Source organism: Engraulis encrasicolus, chromosome 11 (assembly GCF_034702125.1).
Source record: "Engraulis encrasicolus isolate BLACKSEA-1 chromosome 11, IST_EnEncr_1.0, whole genome shotgun sequence".
Taxonomy (NCBI): domain Eukaryota; kingdom Metazoa; phylum Chordata; class Actinopteri; order Clupeiformes; family Engraulidae; genus Engraulis; species Engraulis encrasicolus.
In genome coordinates this window covers 13349358-13369444 of record NC_085867.1, presented here as the reverse complement: position 1 = coordinate 13369444, position 20087 = coordinate 13349358, and the positions used below count along the sequence as shown (strand labels likewise).

General features: G+C 42.7%; 2 protein-coding genes across 5 annotated transcripts in view; one reads left to right on the top strand and one right to left on the bottom strand.

Annotated features, from left to right (window-relative positions):
* setx (senataxin) overlaps positions 1 to 20087 on the bottom strand; it is a 1003984-nt gene that overhangs the window by 78180 nt on the left and 905717 nt on the right. The window lies entirely within an intron of this gene.
* Positions 610 to 19251, top strand: glipr2 (GLI pathogenesis-related 2). Of its 4 annotated transcripts, none has more exons than XM_063209922.1 (15): positions 610 to 706; positions 8400 to 8488; positions 9010 to 9222; positions 10120 to 10197; positions 10408 to 10584; positions 11018 to 11296; positions 12267 to 12344; positions 12433 to 12609; positions 12866 to 13168; positions 14141 to 14218; positions 14582 to 14764; positions 16890 to 16943; positions 17189 to 17404; positions 18219 to 18296; positions 18642 to 19251. In XM_063209922.1, exons 2-15 carry the CDS (start codon positions 8482 to 8484, stop codon positions 18800 to 18802), a joined length of 2082 nt encoding a protein of 693 aa, XP_063065992.1. In that variant the 5' UTR covers positions 610 to 706; positions 8400 to 8481; the 3' UTR covers positions 18803 to 19251. The 4 variants fall into 4 exon arrangements, with proteins under 4 accessions (XP_063065992.1, XP_063065993.1, XP_063065991.1 ...); XM_063209923.1 differs by lacking the exon at positions 610 to 706 and adding an exon at positions 1179 to 1264; XM_063209921.1 differs by lacking the exon at positions 610 to 706 and adding an exon at positions 1463 to 1689.

Sequence of the window (20087 nt, the reverse complement as noted above, 5' to 3'; positions counted from 1 at the left end):
TGCAATTATTGTTCTACTTTGACACATGTCAACAGGAATTAAACTGGGACATGCACGGCTGGGTGTTGCTGTGGCACACCGCACAGCGCCCATACCAACCACAGGCTACTTGGGGACATGTGTGTGTGTGAATGTGTGTGTGTGTGTGTGTGTGTGTGTGTGTGTGTGTGTGTGTGTGTGTGTGTGTGTGTGTGTGTGTGTGTGTGTGTGTGTGTGTGTGTGTGTGTGTGTGTGTGTGTGTGTGTGTATGTATGTGTGTGTGTGTGTGTGTGTGTGTGCGTGCGTGTGTGTGTAGTGTGTTTGCGGGCGTGTGTAAAACTAAGCGTGTGTGTGCGTGCATGTGTATGTGATTCTGTGCCATCAAAAATATTGTTCATTTCAATACCATCCAATTTACATGTAAGGCCTGCCCTTTCCTGACCCCCAGACCACAACATCCATGTTTGTTTTGGTTTCTTTGGCAACCAGATGACGGAAACCTATAAGGTGATGCAGAGAAGTGCTAAAGTGTCAAGAGGGAGGAAGTTGCAGCAACAGCCACTGAGTTTGCTAAATGAGAAAGCCTTGCTGCTGTGCTGCAGTGAACTGGTCCTCTGCCAATATCAGCTACGGTATATACCTGCCTGCCTGATCTCACAGAAGAAGCTCATATTGACAGAACACACTGGAGCCGAATCACAGAGCGGGGAAACAGATCATCGCACAGGTCAGAGCCTGACAGCATTTGGCCCTTTAAAAAATTACATCAAAGGTTGAATATAGGTTGTGTTTAGTAAATTGGGCAATGGGCAGTCCTTGATGCTTTGCAGTTTGGTGCAGGTCACATTAGGTTATGCCATTATATTAATGTGATTTAGGCCTACCATGTACACTAGCCTTTTCTCACCCAGGAGTGTAATCTAATATTTTGCTATTTTTACACGAGACATTTAATTTGGAATTAACTGACTTTAATTCTGAATTCTGAATTCTGAATAATTCTTATTTGAAAACGGCATGTAAACACTTGCCAATTCGGAATGAAATGAAAGATCAAAGCAAACTTAACGGAACTATTTAATTCTGAATTATTATTTCGGAATTAAAAGCGAACGTAAACTTAGCAATTGTCAGTGTCAGATTGTAAGGCATAACATTCATATGTGGTTCTAACCATCTGTGGACCCATTTGTGGGCTCTATAACTGCCTCATCTCAGAGAAGAAGCTAATATTGACAGAGCACAGGAGCGGAATCACAGAGTGACGGAACAGATCATCGTACAGGTCAGAGCCTGAGCTGCTTGCACAATGCCTCACAACTTCCTGCATATTTTGTCCCCTTAAGACATAAAACAAGGATGGATGTTTCATGTTGATGCATGAGGTGTGTGTGTGTGTGTGTGTGTGTGTGTGTGTGTGTGTGTGTGTGTGTGTGTGTGTGTGTGTGTGTGTGTGTGTGTGCGTGTGTGCGTGTGCGTGCAGGGGGCATGCAAGCGAGTGCTTGTCATCAGCCTCACTCATGTCATATGAACCTATTTCCCTCTTATTTGACTTCCTATTGAACCACAGAGGAAATGTGCAACCGTCTTAACGTTACATGGTTTCAGTTTGGGCAATCATTGTTCTCCATCCGAGGAAGGATCATAAAGCAAGACACAGAATCAAAACAGCTAATGTTACTTTGGCAGAGTCGCAGGGGGCAGACACAGGTAGGACAAAGTCTTAACAAAATGAGTAATTTCATGCTTACATATTCTTTGCCTCAGCTGTGCACGAAGGTCTTTCACAATTATGGACAGCATCATAATCAACATCATTCAGCAGGTGGAGCACTGTAATAGTCATTGAAAACACTTTACTAATTACTTACACAGAGCCTTTAGCAATATATTATGACTTAGTAATTTCCATTCTGGTAACAGCAAACTTATAACAGGGGACATGTCTTAACAGATTAAACTGAGTACACCGTCTCTCGCTCTGCTGCTACCTGCTAGTCCTTCTTGATGTCAGTTACTGTGCACACCAGGGCGGATTGAAGGAGGGTACTTTGGGTTGAAGTATTTGGTTCCAGACGCTTCATGCAGAGTTCATTAACTGTGCTGGTGGTGTAATAACACTGATAGAGTCTGCCATACGCTACAGTAAGCCAAAGTCATTCTTTGAGGAGAAGCTTGCCTTTGTCAGATGATTTTACAGTTTCAAGTTCCTCCTTTAAGAGTACTCTGACTGGAGAACCATGGGATTAATTATCAGTTATACGATCACTGCACTAAATTAGCACCCACAACCAGCCAAATACTGGTGAAATGTCAATTTGGCCTTATTTACTGCACTTTCACCCGTTATTGAGTGTGTGTTTGGCTAAGTAAGATAAACTTCTAATAGGCATTTTGGCTAGTGATGAAAAAAGTTAATTTAGAGCCCTCGTTATGATGTAGGCTATAATATACAGTATTTCAACATTACTGCATGGTGTCTGTTCAAAATTGTCAAATTTCTGAGACTGATACAGTGACATTTTTGTCATTTTTCTTATGTCTCTCACCACGAAAGGTGTGTTGGTATTATCTAAATGCCAGTGGGTGTGACTATTTGGAAAAGAACATGTTCTTTTGTACACAAGCGTCTCCATGATCAGATAGTCATGCTCAGAATACCAAGGAACATGAAAAACAAACATGTTAATAGAAATGACTCATGTGATGCCATTGATGGGTCATGCCATTCAGTGGCATCACCTTTCAGGTGAGTCAAGGACAAGGACATTATATTTTGCAGTGTTGATATATTTTGTTATCAGACATCTTCAGCGGATAAAACTTTAAAGGGACTTAAAGGGATGCTTTGCTGTGTGTACAGTCTAATAAAAAGGAACATTAAAACGGCATGGCATGCAGGTCAGTAGTGGAGATCAATCCTGAGCCAGCTGCATTCCAAAGTAGACTTTTTTAAGCCTTTGCTAGAAAACCCTACACATGGTTGGGAAATAGGCATTCAAAGATATAATGTTGTCATTTTTCGGCCCTAAGCAAGACATACAGTATATTTAACTAAAGCGCATTCTTACCTGTCACTGTTCCAAGTCGGTGCCTTTCCTTGAATGTCACACAACTAATTCCAGAGACAAATTCTGAGCACTTGTTGTGCATAACATTGGAACTTGCTTTCACACTTGCTAGTAAATACTTCTCTGTACATTGGTTTGACTGCTGAGGCTTTGGTTGTACTGCTGGGGAAATGTGGAGTTTTTTTCCCCAAGTTTGTTTATGTGTCCAAAAATGATGACACCTTTGGTGTTTTCTGGAATTTCCCATTCCCTATTCCTCCAAACACTTTGCCCTGACATTTTTAATATTCCTATTTTGATTTTACACCACAGTATCACTTTAAAATGTAACCAAGGCATGTGTACTGCATTGTATGAGTAAATCGGAAGTCTCCATATTGAGTCATGGATAAAGTAATCTTATACGATGAGATAAAAAAGCAACATGCAAAGTGACCCATTCATTTCCTAGGAAAAGCAAACATTTTGCTACACCAGACCCCAATTAGCCTGGCCTTGCCTTCTGTAAGCATCGGCCCAATTCATATTTCCCAAATCTCTACACATTACAAGGGTAAGATCAGGCTATATCTCAATGAATGTGCTATATTACATACCTTGTGAAATAATTTCTTGTTTGACAAGATATAGCTTCACAAGTGCTTAGATACATAAGTACTTAATTGCCTCTTGTTTGGAGTGTGTGGCTTGGCGAGCATGCAGACGATATTTGTTGTAAAATATGATAATCACTACCTAATGCCCGCTGATGTTAAGGAATGTCCCCAGACAGCATTTGCCCTTTAAGAAAATACATCAAAGGTTGAACAGGTAGGTTGTGTTTAGTAGATTGGGCAGTCCTTGATGCTTTGCAGTTTGGTGCAGGTCACATTAGGTTATGGATTTTCCATGTAGCCTGTTTCCATCTCATATTGTCAGTGTCAAATTGTAAGTAAAATCCAGCAGCGGTTCTGTGGTGGCCCTACAAACTATAGACACATGGGGCCCTTTTACATTACGTTTGTATTTGCCATGGTGGGGCTGACTGTTGGGGACCCTACAGAGGGAAGATTTGGTGGGACCTTAGCAATCAGCTAGCCTGCCTATTGATTAAACTGGCTCTGAAAACAAACATACAAACAACAAACAAACAAACAAAACAAACAAACAAAACAAAACAAAGTTTACCCAGTTTACTCCACAGTCTCTATCTGCAGATGGGCGCATCCAAAAGCCTATTCACTCAACCACTCTATAACAACAGGCATTCATAATGAGGGTTTTTACCTGGCATAGTACAGTAGATATGCTACTTGGTGCGTACGTGAGGCTCCTTGGGGAAGGGGTTGGATAGGTACCATTTGTCTGGGTCATATAAGACCTGTGGTTCCAGAGAGGACTACTCATGAATCCACCAATATCATGCAACTACTCAGGTTACAGATGTGATCCAAATGTTTCTTCTGAACAGGATATGAAAGGCTTTGTGAAACACATCCGTGTTGCCATTGCACAACTGTTTTGGAAAGGATGTTTGACAAAGAATCACAAAAAGCATGACGTTAACTGAGTTAGTTATACAACATACATTATACATGAAAACCAGTAGCAACAATAAGCAGAACTGAATTTCCATGTGTCTATACTGTATATCTGTATCTGGAAAGACAATACACATTTTGTGATATTTTTGTGGCATACGGTATCTCTTGGTGTCCTCCTGGGTATATATTTGCTATATGCATACAATAGGTATTGCTGCTGTACAGTCTCTGGCATTTGTTAAACGTAACAGCCGAGCCAGTTCACAATGGCCTAATAACAGCACTTTGCAACACCTTTTGTCTGGTGTGTATGTTTTATGGTTTCTTTTTGTGTTTCTTTGGAAAGATGCTAGCCTCTATAGCCGGCCTTCTACAGATGTTGTAGGCTACATACCTTGCAATCCAGGGGGTATAATGCCTGTTACGTAGGTTTTACATAACCGATTAAGACTTACTAATGGTCATTACCATTTCTGGTGACAATGGTGACAATTGCAGAGGCTCTACAGTACGTGATGAGGTTGTAATTCAGTGTAAGAAGCTCATGCAGAGGAGATGATAGTGTACCTCATTCCATGTATCCTTTCGACCAGGGCCGGATTAACGCACAGGCTACATATGGCTGCAGGCTAGGGGCCCATATTTGGCAGGGGGCCCACGACTGGCCAAATCATTAGAATCAATAATTGTGACAACATGTGGTATTGAAAAAATCATCTGCTGTGTTATACATTATTTATACTCCTCTCCACATTGGCAGATATGTTATCCTTAATTCCTAGTTTGCAATTATGACTATGTAATTTTGTCGTGAAATTTGCCTTCTGCGGGGACCCACACAGCAACCTTTAACCTAGGGGCCCCAGGCCATCTTAATCCGCCCCTGCTCTCGATCTACATGGAATGCCCCTTTCCCATCCATCCAGAGGCCCATCATGCCTTGTGGTCTTTATCGCCACCCTCATCTCTGCAGGTGTTTCATCAACACCACTTGGAAACTCATCGTTTTGCTTGTGTAACATACCAACCTGTGGGCAGGTGTTGCAAGATGAAGGGAATGTCTTGATGATCATAGTGTCTTCATGACGATGGGCCTATCAAGGGGCTTATTCACCCTTTGCTGAAAAAAGCGTAGCTATCATTACAACTTTGCTATGGCATTAATGAGAGCTTTATGTATCAGATTAAGACTTGTTGGTCGTTACCATTTTGGTGACAGGATTATAACAGCCATGCGGCACTAAGGGGCTAAGATGCTGTTTAAAGTGCCCTCATTATCACTTGATTCATCGCACTCCATTATACACTGATCTGCAAGATAAGAGATATTGTAGGGTGTCCGGGGTTTTCTCTAGAGTGAACTGACTGGAAGCTTATGCTTCTCTCATGAATTTAGATTTTTTTTTTTGGAATATGATGTTGCATATGATGTTGATCGTTTTTGGACTTTTCATGCCTTAATTAACTGTATATAGGATGGCATTAAAGAATGAGGAAGAGGGTGATGGGGAACCAAATGAATGGTATGGCGCTTAACTTAGCCCACTGGGCCATGTCGCCCCTGGGACACCAATCTTTTTTTTTTGCTAAGCCAGTGCTTCAGCAGCCTGGCTGTCACGACTGCAAATCTCTTTGAGACTTTGGTCTGGCATTGTCAACCCATTTTTCAGAGGGAGCTGCAAAGGGCTAGCCTGGGTAAAATAAAGGAAAGCCGACGGTTGACTCCGTCAAACAGTCTGGAGAAAGCTAAGAGGAATCTGTCTCCGTAGAGGGTGGGAGATGGTCTGATCTTACTCTGGCATTGAAATTCAGAGTTCCAAATTCAAATTAAACCCCATTTTGTGCTTAATTACCATGGCTGTTACGATATGGTGCCGCAAAAGCATATGACAAAACAAAAGTGTGAATAGTGTTACCTTAACCAATCAGTAACAGACTTTGTGGGTGAGTTCTGCGTCACCACTCTCAACTATTTGCTGATTGGCTAAATGGTAAGCGAACCGAGCTAGGAGGGTTTCGCCAGACTAGGTGCGGAGCCAAAATCTTTGGGTGGAGTACATAGGATGGCGTCGCCAGGCTAGCAAAGGGTGTGTCTAGCACACATTCATGAAATGCCTGGCCGCATGGTTGAAGCTACACTGCCTTAAATACATCGCATTGAGCCATTGAAAATGCTCAAAATTGATTCGTTCCCTATCTCAATTGAAATGTTGCAGAAAGTATGCCTGGCCAGACTACCTTTGAGAAGCTAAACTTAGCATCACAGGTAGTATGGGCGGGCTGGGCCCAGGCTTGTCCCTCAGCATCTCCAAGGACAAACAGCACAGAGTACAACAAACCGTATCCAAGCAGCCTGTTGTGACCTTGACCTTCCCCTTGACGTTTTCTCAAAAGTGACCCCCTTCGAGCCTCTTTTATAACCTTATTGTCACCAGAATTGTAATGACCAAATCTTACTCTGTTACTTAAACTTTTGCGCAGAGCCTCTCTTGTATCCTTATTTTCAACAAAATTGTAGGCCTAATGGCCAAGTCTTCATCTGTTACACAGGGATGTTGCGGTAATGGTAATGACATTCATCTCGGTAATGTCATTGTAATGATGTTGTAGTTGAGTCTTTTTTGGAACCTGTTTTTATCTTCATTCGTCATGTGAAGTCATACATCGCATCACACTCAGTTAAATCTTTTCAGCAAAGAGGGAACGAGCTTGCTGGAGGGCCCATCTGTACCAAGAGGCTATGTTAAAAAGTTCAAAAATCCATGCATACTGTAGGTAGCTTTAAGATGCAGGAGGTGGTGTTCGCAAAGGAATGCTTAATAACAATTCAAAAGAAAAATATGTTTGCCGAACACTTCCTTGATTTTGTTCTTGGTGTGAACTGGTTCCTGATTGGCTGAGGAACTTGCTTCTTACCTGTAATATCTTTGGTAATGTCATAGCAGTGTTGCTATGATATATGAGTGATGTAAGATTGATAAGGCTCATCTGCACTAAGAGGTGCATAATAAAGCAGTCATTGCTCTCTGTTTTGCTGAAGTTATTATTTGTATCTGATCAGTAGTGTAGTTGATCTACTATGTACACAGACAACTGAAGACCAGAAAGAACAGAGAAAAGAGAGAAGAGGTCTTGTCAGATTCATACCTAAAGAGTTGTCTTATTGTCAACCTGTCTTTTTGTGCAATGGGTGGGTGCTGTGTTTGTCTATTGTGTTTTGTCTATTGTATGTCTTTGTAATTGTATCAGACACAGAAAATGGTGCGAATGATTTTCCGAAAGGACAATAAATAATCTATGTATCAAGGCACTAATGCAACTGACTATGGTATATGGACTGCATACCCTTGGGGACCCGACCTGGGTCATTTCCCAAACCTAGTTTTCCTCATTTTATGTGTTGGTATACTCAGAACAAGTGGTTCTAAAGGGCAATGTGTTATAACAGATATGTAACAAAAAACGTAAAATTGGAACTAGATAAAACAATTAAATCTAGGATCCATTTTCCTGCTGCACAGTAAAAAATGCAGTGTTAATGTAACAGAGTAAATAGTACTTTGTGCCCAAATACAATATAGAAGATGTTAAATCAAATCCCTATTTTTTAATAGTGTGACAATGTGTGACATGTGCTTGTTCCTCCAGTTCAGCTATGAAGGTGTCTGTCTAGTGGTCACACCCTCTTGCATTAACATTTTTCATGACAAATGAAACAACAACAACAATGCGAAAAACCCCAGAAAAAAACAGGGAGGAGCTGCTGGTATTTAAAAATGCATGTCTGATGCCTCTTGGTGACAGTTGTCAGTGTGTGTGTATGCAGGTTGGCGTGCTGTGAACTGCTTTGCAAGTCAACGCTACAGTTTTCTCCACCCTGAAGTGCCGACACCAGATAAGACAGAATAATGGCAGGTCAGTTCATCACAAAAAGAAACTCTTGTTGTCCTTTTTTGCATGCTATCTTCCACATGCATCCTCTTTATAGCTGTGTTATCATTTGTGCCTATGTGTTGCTTAATGTGTTTTATGATAGTCTAGTCAAATTTTATGTCAGTGTCATTACACTGTATAAAAACAGCTGGAAAAAATAATTGTGCTTTTAGGTAATGCATTTGAAATTATACTACCACACTAATGTGTACTGGATGTAAATTTGATTTAATGTGTGTAAGTAACTCTGCATACGGACGCATGTCATGCACACACACACACACACACACACACACACACACACACACACACACGCACGCACGCACGCACACGCACACACACACACACACACACACACACACACACACACACACACACACACACACACACACACACACACACACACACACACACACACACACACGCATGCATGCAGGCACACACACCCGCACACCCGCATGAATTGCACACCATGAATAATACCTGTTATATCCTCTACTCAGGTAGCACCTTTCAACGTGAGTTCCTGGACGCCCATAACTCCTACAGGAAGCAGCATGGAGCGCCCCCTCTGGCCATCAGCAGAGACCTGTGCAGGTCAGCTCAGAAGTGGGCAGATCACCTGCTGGCCACCAAGGCCATGCAGCACAGCGATGCAGAAGACTATGGGGAGAACCTCTACTACAGCTGGAGCTCTGCCCCTAAAAGCGTCGACGGTATTTACATACATAATTCCTGTTTTAAATATTTTTTGGTGCATTTTAGCCTTTATTGACAGCAAAGTGCATGGCGGAGAGAGACAGGAAACTAGAGGGAGGTAGACGGGGAGGGATTATTGGGAAAAGAGCACAGGTCAGAACCAAACGCGGTGTCCCACAGTGCCGCCCATCATTTTGAAGTATTCCGACATGGTATTTTACAGCCATGGGTGCAGCAGCTAGTGCACAGACAGCCTGGGCCCTACTGTGTAAATGGGAAGCTTTGCCATTCACAGTGTGGTCAACGAGTGAGTTTTTGGCCTGGGTGTTTTTGTTAGGTTGTGCACATCCAAAGTGATTGAAACGTGATGGAAACATTGCATGTTTAATTAAATAAAGTTTAAAAATGTTCAAGCGTTACTGGCAGTGTGCATAGTGCATACCTACCTACCTCTTTCAACATTTTGCCTTAGGCCCCAACTGCACTGGTGGTGAATCTGTGGTTGGAGTAGATGAGGATCATTCTGGGGGCCACAGAGCTCTACAGAGGCCCTAAAGTACTTCTGAATGTTTAAATAGGCTATTTGAATATGCGTGCTTCACGATTGTTTCTCAGCCAGTTCTCACGAAGATAGACTTTGTCTACCCTTGGGGTGTCTTTTCAAAGTCGTAAAAATGTTATGTAATGGGTCTGACAATTTCCAAGACTTTGTGAAACTGGTTTGGGCAGTGCACAAACATGAAAATCGTTGAGATAGTGTTTACATGCTCATTAATGGCCTGTCTGACATCAGGGGCACCACTAAGAGTTTTGTGGTGGATTTTAATATAGGAGGTAAAGGAAGTTATCAGAAACTGTCCAATATTTTGTGAAAGAAGAACATGCCAATTGAAATGTACACTCTTTCATTGCAGGTAAAGATGCAGTGGAGAACTGGTACAGTGAAATTAAAGACTATAATTTCAAGAGGCCTGGATTCCAGTCGGGTACAGGTAAGAACATCAGAGAAGCAGTCATAGATTATGCCGGTGCTTCATCTATCTCGATTGATTGATTGATTGATGCTGTCATGTATTTCAGAATGTATATTCTATGTGTAATGGGCAGCAGCAGACAGTGTATTGGACAGCATGGATATAATAACTGTGTGTCAACTCTCTAAATGCCCCTGACTCATGTCTGCCCCCTGGTGTCATTTCCAGGCCACTTCACCCAGGTTGTGTGGAAGGGCTCTAAAGAAGTGGGAGTGGGCCTGGCCACGGATGGAAAAACTGTCTTTGTGGTCGGCCAGTACCAACCTGCTGGGAACATCAGCAACCCTGGCTACTTTGAGAAGAACGTCTTGCCAGCAGGCTCACCTGTCAAAGTGGACGCAGATGGTACGTGTCGAAATGTAAAGAGGCACATCTTGCTCAACCAGAAGGAAATCAGAAAAAAGAGCACACTGTAACTGCAAATATGGTCCAGATAGCTCTATCAGATAACCAGTCATTTAGTACAGCTTATTATTTGAGGCACACATGTTTCTGCCGTGTCTTTGTTCCATGAGTATTGGCTGTACGCCTGTACCCTAGTGTTTTCAGAATCTTTGTGTGACACAAAATTAATTGCTTAAACTAAAACTGCAAATAGTAAAAAATAAATTAAAAAAATAATGAAAATATCACACATTCAGGTTGGGGCTTTACATTTCTTTTAAAAAAAGGCTGGGACCCTGGACTCGGGTCCCTGGATTTACACTAAGGCCCCTTGGCCCACTGAGCCACAGCACCCCTGTGCTTTACATTTCTTGTGGTTGTTGTTGTCTTTCAGATGAATCAGGTGGGAGTGATCCAAAAAGCCGGTTTACGGGGAGAAAGCCAAACGGAGTCCCAACCTCGGGCGGCAACTTTCAACGTGAGTTCCTGGACGCCCATAACTCCTACAGGAAGCAGCATGGAGCGCCCCCTCTGGCCATCAGCAGAGACCTGTGCAGGTCAGCTCAGGATTGGGCTGACCACCTGCTGGCCACCAAGAAGATGCAGCACAGTCAGGATGACCACGGAGAGAACCTCTTCCACGCCTGGAGCTCCATCCCTAAAAAAATCCATGGTATGTATTAGTGTTGCACCGATACCATTTTTTGGCCCCGATACCGATACCCGATACCTGGCTGTGCCGTATCGGACGATACCGATACCACACAGATACCCACACCGATACCACCCTATTTGAAATGTATATATATGAAGGGCTGTAGTGCATACTACTTGGATGTAAAATCATTGCATGGCTGTGTCAGGCTGCTGCCTACCTTTGTGAAACAGGAAAAAGACTAATACAAAGTGAATGCAGCTAAACTTAAATACTTTTTAAATACCTCTATGAAATAACTAATTTCAAGGCTGTTTAAGTGTCATACAAGCACCTGTAAATGGTATCGGTGCCCTATTTGTTGGTACTCGCCGATACCGATACCACCATTTTAGTGCCAATCCACCAATCCACCAATACTGGTATCAGTATCGGTGCAACACTAGTATGTATACATGGGTTTACCATTTGTAAACAATCCTGCGCGACCCTGGCTGCGCACTGTTCAACCTCTGATTGCTGGAAACAGCAGTAACTTGAAAAATGCATTCAGATGCTGCTTAGCATCTTGCCCCTCCTCACGTCGGGAATGTTGGTAAACGGAAAACCCATATAGGCCTATAGTAAAATGTATCCTGGGCCCGCTCGTACTTATTTGAGATGCGCCACAAAATTTCACGTCAGCCTCAGTCTAGCTGAATTGGCTGTCTTGTGAAATTCAAATCTGCCTGGGAATGGGAGCCAATCAAATTTGAGCATTTCCGATGGCTCAATGGAGAAACAGTTATGTTATTGGCCCCGATGGCAGCCAAGTCCCTAGAATATCCATGTAAAACACAGCTCTGCAAAGGGTCTATAAAATGCGCTGCAATGGGAAATAAAAATGATTGAACCAAATACCTGCTAAGGTCGAAGCTCTACAATAGTTGTTATGCAATGTGCATTCGGTGGTAAACTGTCATTTAAAAAATTAACTGTTCTTTTCCAGGTAAAGTAGCCGTGGAAAACTGGTACAATGAGATAAAAGACTACAGTTTCAAAAGGCCTGGATTCCAGTCTGACACAGGTAAGGACGGCCAATGCAAAGGAGCAACAGATTGATTCGCTCTCCACATGTTCCCTGACTCGTGTCCGCCCTCTGGTGTTCTTTCCAGGTCACTTCACCCAAGTTGTCTGGAAGGGCTCTAAAGAACTCGGAGTGGGCATTGCCACGGATGGAAATACCATTATTGTGGTCGGCCAGTACCTACCAGCGGGGAACATCACCAACCCAGGGTACTTTGAGAAGAACGTCTTGCCAGAAGGCTCACCTGTGCAGGCAGACACACCTGGTATGTGTCGTAAAGTGACAAAGCACATCTTGTTCAGAAAGAAGGGTGGCAGAAATAGAGAAGAACATTCATCATTTTGTAGAATGCACTCTCATTTAAGATATCTTCTTAGTCCGGACACACCTGTTTATTTGTGTCTGGACACCTTTCCTTTGCCAATGCACTGATGGCTTCTACATATGGGAAAAGGTTTTAGAGGCACATATTTTATGGTTGCGTTGTTTCAGCAAGAAAGCTGAATGATTGTGTCTTGCAGATGGATCTGACAGGAACAACAGATGGTCACCCTCCAAGAAGAACAGCGTGGACAGCGTGGCATCCAAGCTCAACTCCCTCTCCACGAAAGACGGCAACTTTGAGCGTGAGTTCCTGGACGCCCATAACTCCTACAGGAAGCAGCATGGAGCGCCCCCTCTGGCCATCACCAGAGACCTGTGCAGGTCAGCTCAGAAGTGGGCAGATCACCTGCTGGCCACCAAGGCCATGCAGCACAGCGATGCAGAAGACTACGGGGAGAACCTCTACTACACCTGGAGCTCTACCCCTAAAAACGTCCATGGTAAGTGCATGAGATTGAATACAAGGATTAGGAGTTGTGCAGTGGTGTAGTCTACTTTGTTATGGTGGGTTTACTGTATATTTGAGCATTTTTTGAAGTGGGTATACTGTATATACTGTATTTATGCTATTGTAAATAATGGATCAATCCATTTTAAGTGGGTATACTGAAGCCCCTGAAATTTAGAAGTGGGTATACTCCGTATACCCGCGTTCTACGTAGACTACACCACTGGAGTTGTGTTTGTCATATATATCATTCATGGGCAGTCATAGGTAAGTGGGCAGTCATGGGTAAGCGGTTAGGGCGTCAGACTTGCATCCCAAAGGTTGCCGGTTCGACTCCCGACCCGCCAGGTTGGTGGGGGGAGTAATTAACCAGTGCTCTCCCCCATCCTCCTCCATGACTGAGGTACCCTGAGCATGGTACCGTCCCACCTCACTGCTCCCTTGGGGCGCCATTGAGGGCTGCCCCCTTGCACGGGTGAGGCATAAAGGCAATTCCGCAGTGTGCAGTGTTCACTTGTGTGCTGTGGAGTGGAGTCACAATGACAATGACAATGGGAGTTGGTTGTTTTACAATAGGGCTTTCACTTCACTTTCATATCTCCATACCCATGGGTCATGGGCTGTGTGGGTGGAGGACTGTGTGTGAAAGAACATGGACTATGTGTGTTGGCAACAGTGAATGTGAGGGTGGCAGGGAGGAGTGGGCTTTGAGTGTGGTGTGCGGTGTGAACTATCACATAACAATACAGTCAGGGTGCGATTTGACAAAAAACCAGAAGGGGGGATATGTTTCAGACTTTAAGCAATATCAATGGAATTACATTAAACTTTGATTAAAATCATGTAGAAAAAGTGTCAATATCAAAACCAGAAGAGGGGACAATCCCCCCCATCTCCCCCTAAAAATCGCACCCTGAATACAGTTATCTATAAGGTCTAACAATCAAGTACTGTTTATTTGCAGGTAAAGAGGCTGTGGAAAATTGGTACAGTGAAATTAAAGACTACAATTTCAAAAGGCCTGGATTCCAATCTGGCACAGGTAAGCACAATCAGCAGAGAAGTAGTACAGAAATGTTTCCCAACAAGTAGGACTATGGCGTAGCACTATGGCTCTCTGTAATGTCATAGCAATGTTGTTATGATGTAGTTAAGCATTTTCAGCAAGTGAATAGGGTCTCCGGCCAGCCCAGCTGCAGTAAGAGGCTACTAGTACTAAGTATGAGGTGCTCCCCAAGCAATATATCTGAAACACCTATCACATCACTAAACGTTTAGAATGCAATCATTTTTCTATGCAAATATAGTGTTTGCTAGTAGTGATTGTAGTTGTAGAATACTGGTCAGCCTTTAGTGGCTCTTTAAATGCCCCTGACTCATATCTGCCCCCTGGTGTCATCTACAGGCCACTTCACCCAGGTTGTCTGGAAGGGCTCTAAACAAGTGGGAGTGGGCCTGGCCACGGATGGAAATACTGTCTTTGTGGTCGGCCAGTATGTACCAGCTGGGAACATCAGCAACCCTGGCTACTTTGAGAAGAACGTCTTGCCAGCAGGCTCACCTGTCATAGTGGATGATTCAGCAGATGGTATGTGTCAAAATCTGGACTCCCTGAATATGACTGAGCTTTGAATATCATTTACTTTATTCATGTATTATTATGTATTATTATTTCTTATTTTAAGTGTATGTGACATTTCAAAGTTGCATTGTTCGAACGACACATCTGAATTTAAACTAAATATGCATGCTTAAGCTGCTGCAGGTCTTTTGTGCAAATGTATGTCTGTTGGGGGATGGTTGCTAGAAATGCAATGATTGCAAACTTCTGTGGAAGCAGACTACTGTCACTAGGCCTGCACCAGGGTTGGAGTGGGAAAAAGAAACTACCTGGACATTTTTGGCCCCTCACACACACAAGTCTTGTCCATACTGTATCCTGCTTGAAATAGTCCTGTCTACACTGAAAATGGACCAATGGACCACCCCCTCTAAATTGTGGGCCAGTCCCATAGAAAAAATAACATCATCACCCCCTGGGGGCTGTCAGCCCACTGGGGAAATGTCCTGTATGCCAGATCAGAGGCGCATCTTGCTACCATGCAAGGCAGGCAGCCGCTTGGGGCCCCCAAGCCCCTAGATAGTGGATACCAGCCCACACCTTACCACAGTAGTGGCGATTTTGGTTCAAATGTTCATTATTATATCCCCGAAACGCGGAGCGTCGGGGATGTAATGGTTTTGCGTGCGCCGCCGCCGCGTCCGCCGCGTCCGCCGCCGCCGCGTCCGCCGCGTCCGCCGCCGCCGCGTAAGGTCTTTCGTGTTAACGCGATAACTTTTGAACGGATGTTTGGATTTGTCCCAGATTTTTTGGGTGAATGCTCTAGGACAGGTTCATGAACTGATTCGAGTTTGGAGGTCAACACTTTCAAGATGGCTGAATTCAAGATGGCCGAATTTTTGTTTGGTCCATAACTTCTGACCGGGTGGATGGATTTGTCCCAGATTTGGTGTGTGAATGCTCTAGGGTAGGTTCATGAACTGCTTCGAGTTGGGAGGTCAACACTTTCAAGATGGCTGAATTCAAGATGGCCGAATTTTTGTTTGGTCCATAACTTCTGACCTGGTGGATGGATTTGTCCCAGATTTGGTGTGTGAATGCTCTAGGGTAGGTTCATGAACTGATTCGAGTTTGGAGGTCAACACTTTCAAGATGGCGGAATTCAAGATGGCCGAATTATTGTTTGGCCCATAACTACTGACCGGTTGGATGGATTTGTCCCAGATTTTGTGTGTGAATGCTCTAGGGTAGGTTCATGAACTGATTCGAGTTTGGAAGACAACACTTTCAAAATGGCGGAATTTTCATTTGGCCCATAACCAGGGGCGCCACCAGAATTTTTGGGCCCCATGAAAGAGTCCAATTTTGGGCCCCCTTAAAGGCACCTGTCAGTGCTTGGGCCCCTTTAAGGGCCCCTGTCAGTGCTTGGGCCCTTAGAATCTGTAACATCTTTCCCCCCCTAGCGGCACCCATGCCCATAACTTCTGACTGGGTGGATTGATTTGCCCGGTAACACCTTATTTTAATGGTTCACCATTTCAGTGAATCTACCATATTAGGTACAGTGTAATAACCAATGTAACAATATTTAATACCATTTAATACTAGTGTAATACCAGTGTAACAATATGCAATATCAGGTACAGTGTAGTAACGAGTGTATCAGTATGCAATACCATGTAATATAGTGTAATACCAGTGTAACAATATGCAATACCATGTAATACCACTTACGCACAAACACATGATGTAAGTAAAAAAATTACATTGTATTAAATATTGTTACACTGGTTATTACACTGTACCTAATGTGGTATATCCACTGAACCATTAAAACAGTATTACCATTTGCCCCATTTTTTGCTTCATTTTCACAATAGTCGTTTAATTTTAAGCCTATGCGCGTCATGTCACATCTGTATATACGTTTACGAAATGGTGGACAGGAGTGGTAGGAATGATGGGGGACTGGAAGCGTCGCGTTTCGGGGATATACCCTAAGCAGTCGAAGGCGACTGCACAGGCAGTCTAGTTTTGCATTTTCGCTTGGTGCCCCACCTGACCCTAGAATCGCCTCTGTGCCAGATGACCAGTCCATCCTTAGCCTACACAGTTTTGCTGCACATTTATAACCGTTGACTGTTTCTTTCAGATGGACCTGGGAGTTATAATAGAAATACATCACCTTCAGGAAAACTTACTCAAGGTGACCTAAGCTCTCTCTTCTTAAAAAGATCTAGCATTTTATTGGAGTACATTTTACATTGTTAAATAGATAAATAGAAAACACATCTTGAAAAATGTCATACAAATCACTTTATTTATTTTTTTGCATATTGAAATTATTTCTCCAGGCATTGCACATACTTCTCACTCTATTTTTTTCTGAAAACAAAAATGTGACACATTCAGTAACTCCCCCCCACACACCCCCTCTCTCTCTCATGACAGGTGGCCAGAAAGAGTTCAGGGACTCTGCCGTGGACACGATAAACCGTTACCGTAAACAGCACGGTGCGAAGCCTCTGTCTCTCTCCCTTGCCCTGTCCAAAGAGGCCCAGGACTTTGCTACCACCCTGGTGGCCTCAAGGACACTGAGGAACCAGGGCAAAGGTCATGGGGAGAGCCTCTTTTACCAGTCTGGGTCCATTAGTGCTACTCCTCAAGGTAAGGCCAATTTGACAATATTTTTTGTCATTGGATCGGAGTACACCTGTTGATTATGATAGTAGTGAACAGGGGTGTTGGAATAAGGGGTGAAGTGAATAAGACATCAGGGCCCCACATATTGTCCATATTAAAGGAGCGGTTCCGCCAATTTCAATAATGCTCTTGTATTGCTCACGCTACCCTTGACTTGTCAGTACTAGGTGACGCTGCATTTTTTGGCTCAGCCCCTTCCAAGATCTGAGCTATTCTAAAGGGGCCGGATTTTTTTTTACATCAAAATATTTCTTTCCAAAAATATTTCTTTTCTACTCCAAATATTTTCCCAAACGGTATCGCTGTTTGCTATTTGTTCGCTGATGTTGCATGAACTTTTGGATGTTTTGGGAATAAAAAAAGATATAGATAGAAGATATATATATATTTTAAACAAACACCTGCCCCCATTACAATGACCAGGATCTTGGAAAAGGCTGAAAAAAATCTCAGATACTGACAAGTCCAGGGTAGTGTGAGCATTACAACTGCATGTTGAAATTGGCTGAACTTATCATTTAATATCCTGAATGGGGGGTCCATTGGAGCGGGCTCCATAAAGGGACTGGAATTTGGTGTCCATGCCATTGCCATGCCAACTGTCATTGGATGGAATCAGTTCAAAGATATTTTTTTTTGCACATGAGCCGGGGTTCATTCATGTGTTGGCTACAAGAGACTACACTCTGTCATTTGGACAGATGTTGGAGAGATGATGTCCTGTTCATTGTTTTTCATTTTTGAAATTCACATTCTCAATTCCACTGTATGCTCATAGGTTCCGATGTCGCCAAGTCTTGGTACGATGAGAGCTCCAAATACAAATTCTCCTCTCCAGGCTTCCAAAAAGGGACAGGTAATGTAAACATGGATAACAACAATACTGTAGATCTGGCAATAACACTATGTCTATACACATGCTGTAGATGTAGTCTAATATATTATTGATTATGTAGTTTAACTGTGCTACTGCTACATATGTCTGTGACAATGGGAATACATAGAATATACAATCAATGGTCTGTGAAGATTCTCATTCATCCAGTTCATGTTTATTCAAGCAGCAACTGGAGATTCAAGCAGTCGTTTGCAGTTTGAAGATGCTTCGTTCCTCTTTATGAGTTCTTCTGGATGTGTAGAGACGCGTTGGGTACAGCTACGCCACTTGGATACTAATGGTATAATCCATTCTTTTTCTCAGGAAACTTCACCCAGATGGTGTGGAAGTCCAGTGAGACGGTTGGTATCGGCCTGGCTACTGATGGCTCAGGCATGTTCATCGGCGTGGCCTTCTTCGAGCCTGCGGGCAACGTCAGCAACCCAGGCTACTTCAAAGACAACGTCAGCTCCAAGATCTATTAGCAGCAGAGCAGAGTAGAGAGAACTCTACGTAGGCTACGGTACATATCAAGTGCACATTTTAATTGGTTTTTTTAAGACTTGAAATGTTGAAAAACAAATAATATATGGAGAAATGTACGAAATTATGAAGGACAAATACCATATTTTTCTACTTTTTAAAAGCTTTATAACATGTTTTCTTAATTTGTGCCTAATTTCTCCTCACTTTCTGTTGAATCAAATGTATATTTTCTTGTGCGTGAATATAAATGTTGTGATGTTTACGCTCCCATGGTATTTCTGAGGGCTGTTGGGACACTGGCTATTCCATTGCACTTAGTACCATCTATGGTCAGCAGGTGGCAGTAGTAGGTGGCCTTGAACAGAACCCTAGCCAGCCAACATTCGTGCTGCACTGTCAAATGAAATGTGTGTCACTTATCATGTTTGACATCACTTTCACATTAAACCTGCCAAAATTCAGTCATTTTCAGTCATTCATTTCATTTTTGTTTATTTAACATTAAACCTAGGCCCACACAACACATGGAGCTAGGCACAATTTGAAGTGATCATTGCTACTGTAAATGAAAAATGGGACATTATAATATAATATAATATAATATAATATAATATAATATAATATAATATAATATAATAAAAGAGAAGAGAAAACCTTTATTGTTATTATTGTACTATATCCAATTCAAACACATCATGAAGGTCATGTGAAACAAAGTTTATCAGCTGTGAGAGCGGGAACAAAGATGTGATCTCGGAAGCAAAACCTGAGATATGTAGTTTCACGTTGCACCATTGTGTGTGTCTGGCCGACACCGAAGGGCCATTTAAACTTCATTTATCTGATGAAAATCCTTCTCCCTTTGAAAAAAAAGCTGTGCCTCAGCTGCACACATGCATTGTGATTGTGTATCTGCTGGTCAAATCTGTTATGTGATAAGGGGAGTGCCACTGGGGTTTAAGCAAATGAAGCAACCTTACACGTACCGTAGGCTATATTTCAATCACCCTCCTCAGTTCTGATGGATGTATGCATTTTCAAAAATATGACGCAAAATTACAAAGAAATGTTACATTACAGATGCTTTTATCCAAAGGGATTTACAGCTATTAATGTATTGGTTGGATACAATCCACTGAGCGATGTGGGGCTAGGTGTCTTGCTCAAGGGCACTTCTTGCATCATGTATTCCTATTGGTCAAAGTGGGAATTATGGACACAAGTGCGCAAATGGTTATTGATAAGCATATTAAAAAGGGGAGCAATTATTACAGATGTGCACGC

Coding starts and splice junctions, on each gene's coding strand:
- glipr2 (XM_063209922.1), top strand. Junction 10,585..11,017: donor TGTCAAAGTGGACGCAGATG/GTACGTGTCGAA, acceptor GTTGTCTTTCAG/ATGAATCAGGTGGGAGTGAT. Junction 14,219..14,581: donor TGGATTCCAATCTGGCACAG/GTAAGCACAATC, acceptor TGTCATCTACAG/GCCACTTCACCCAGGTTGTC.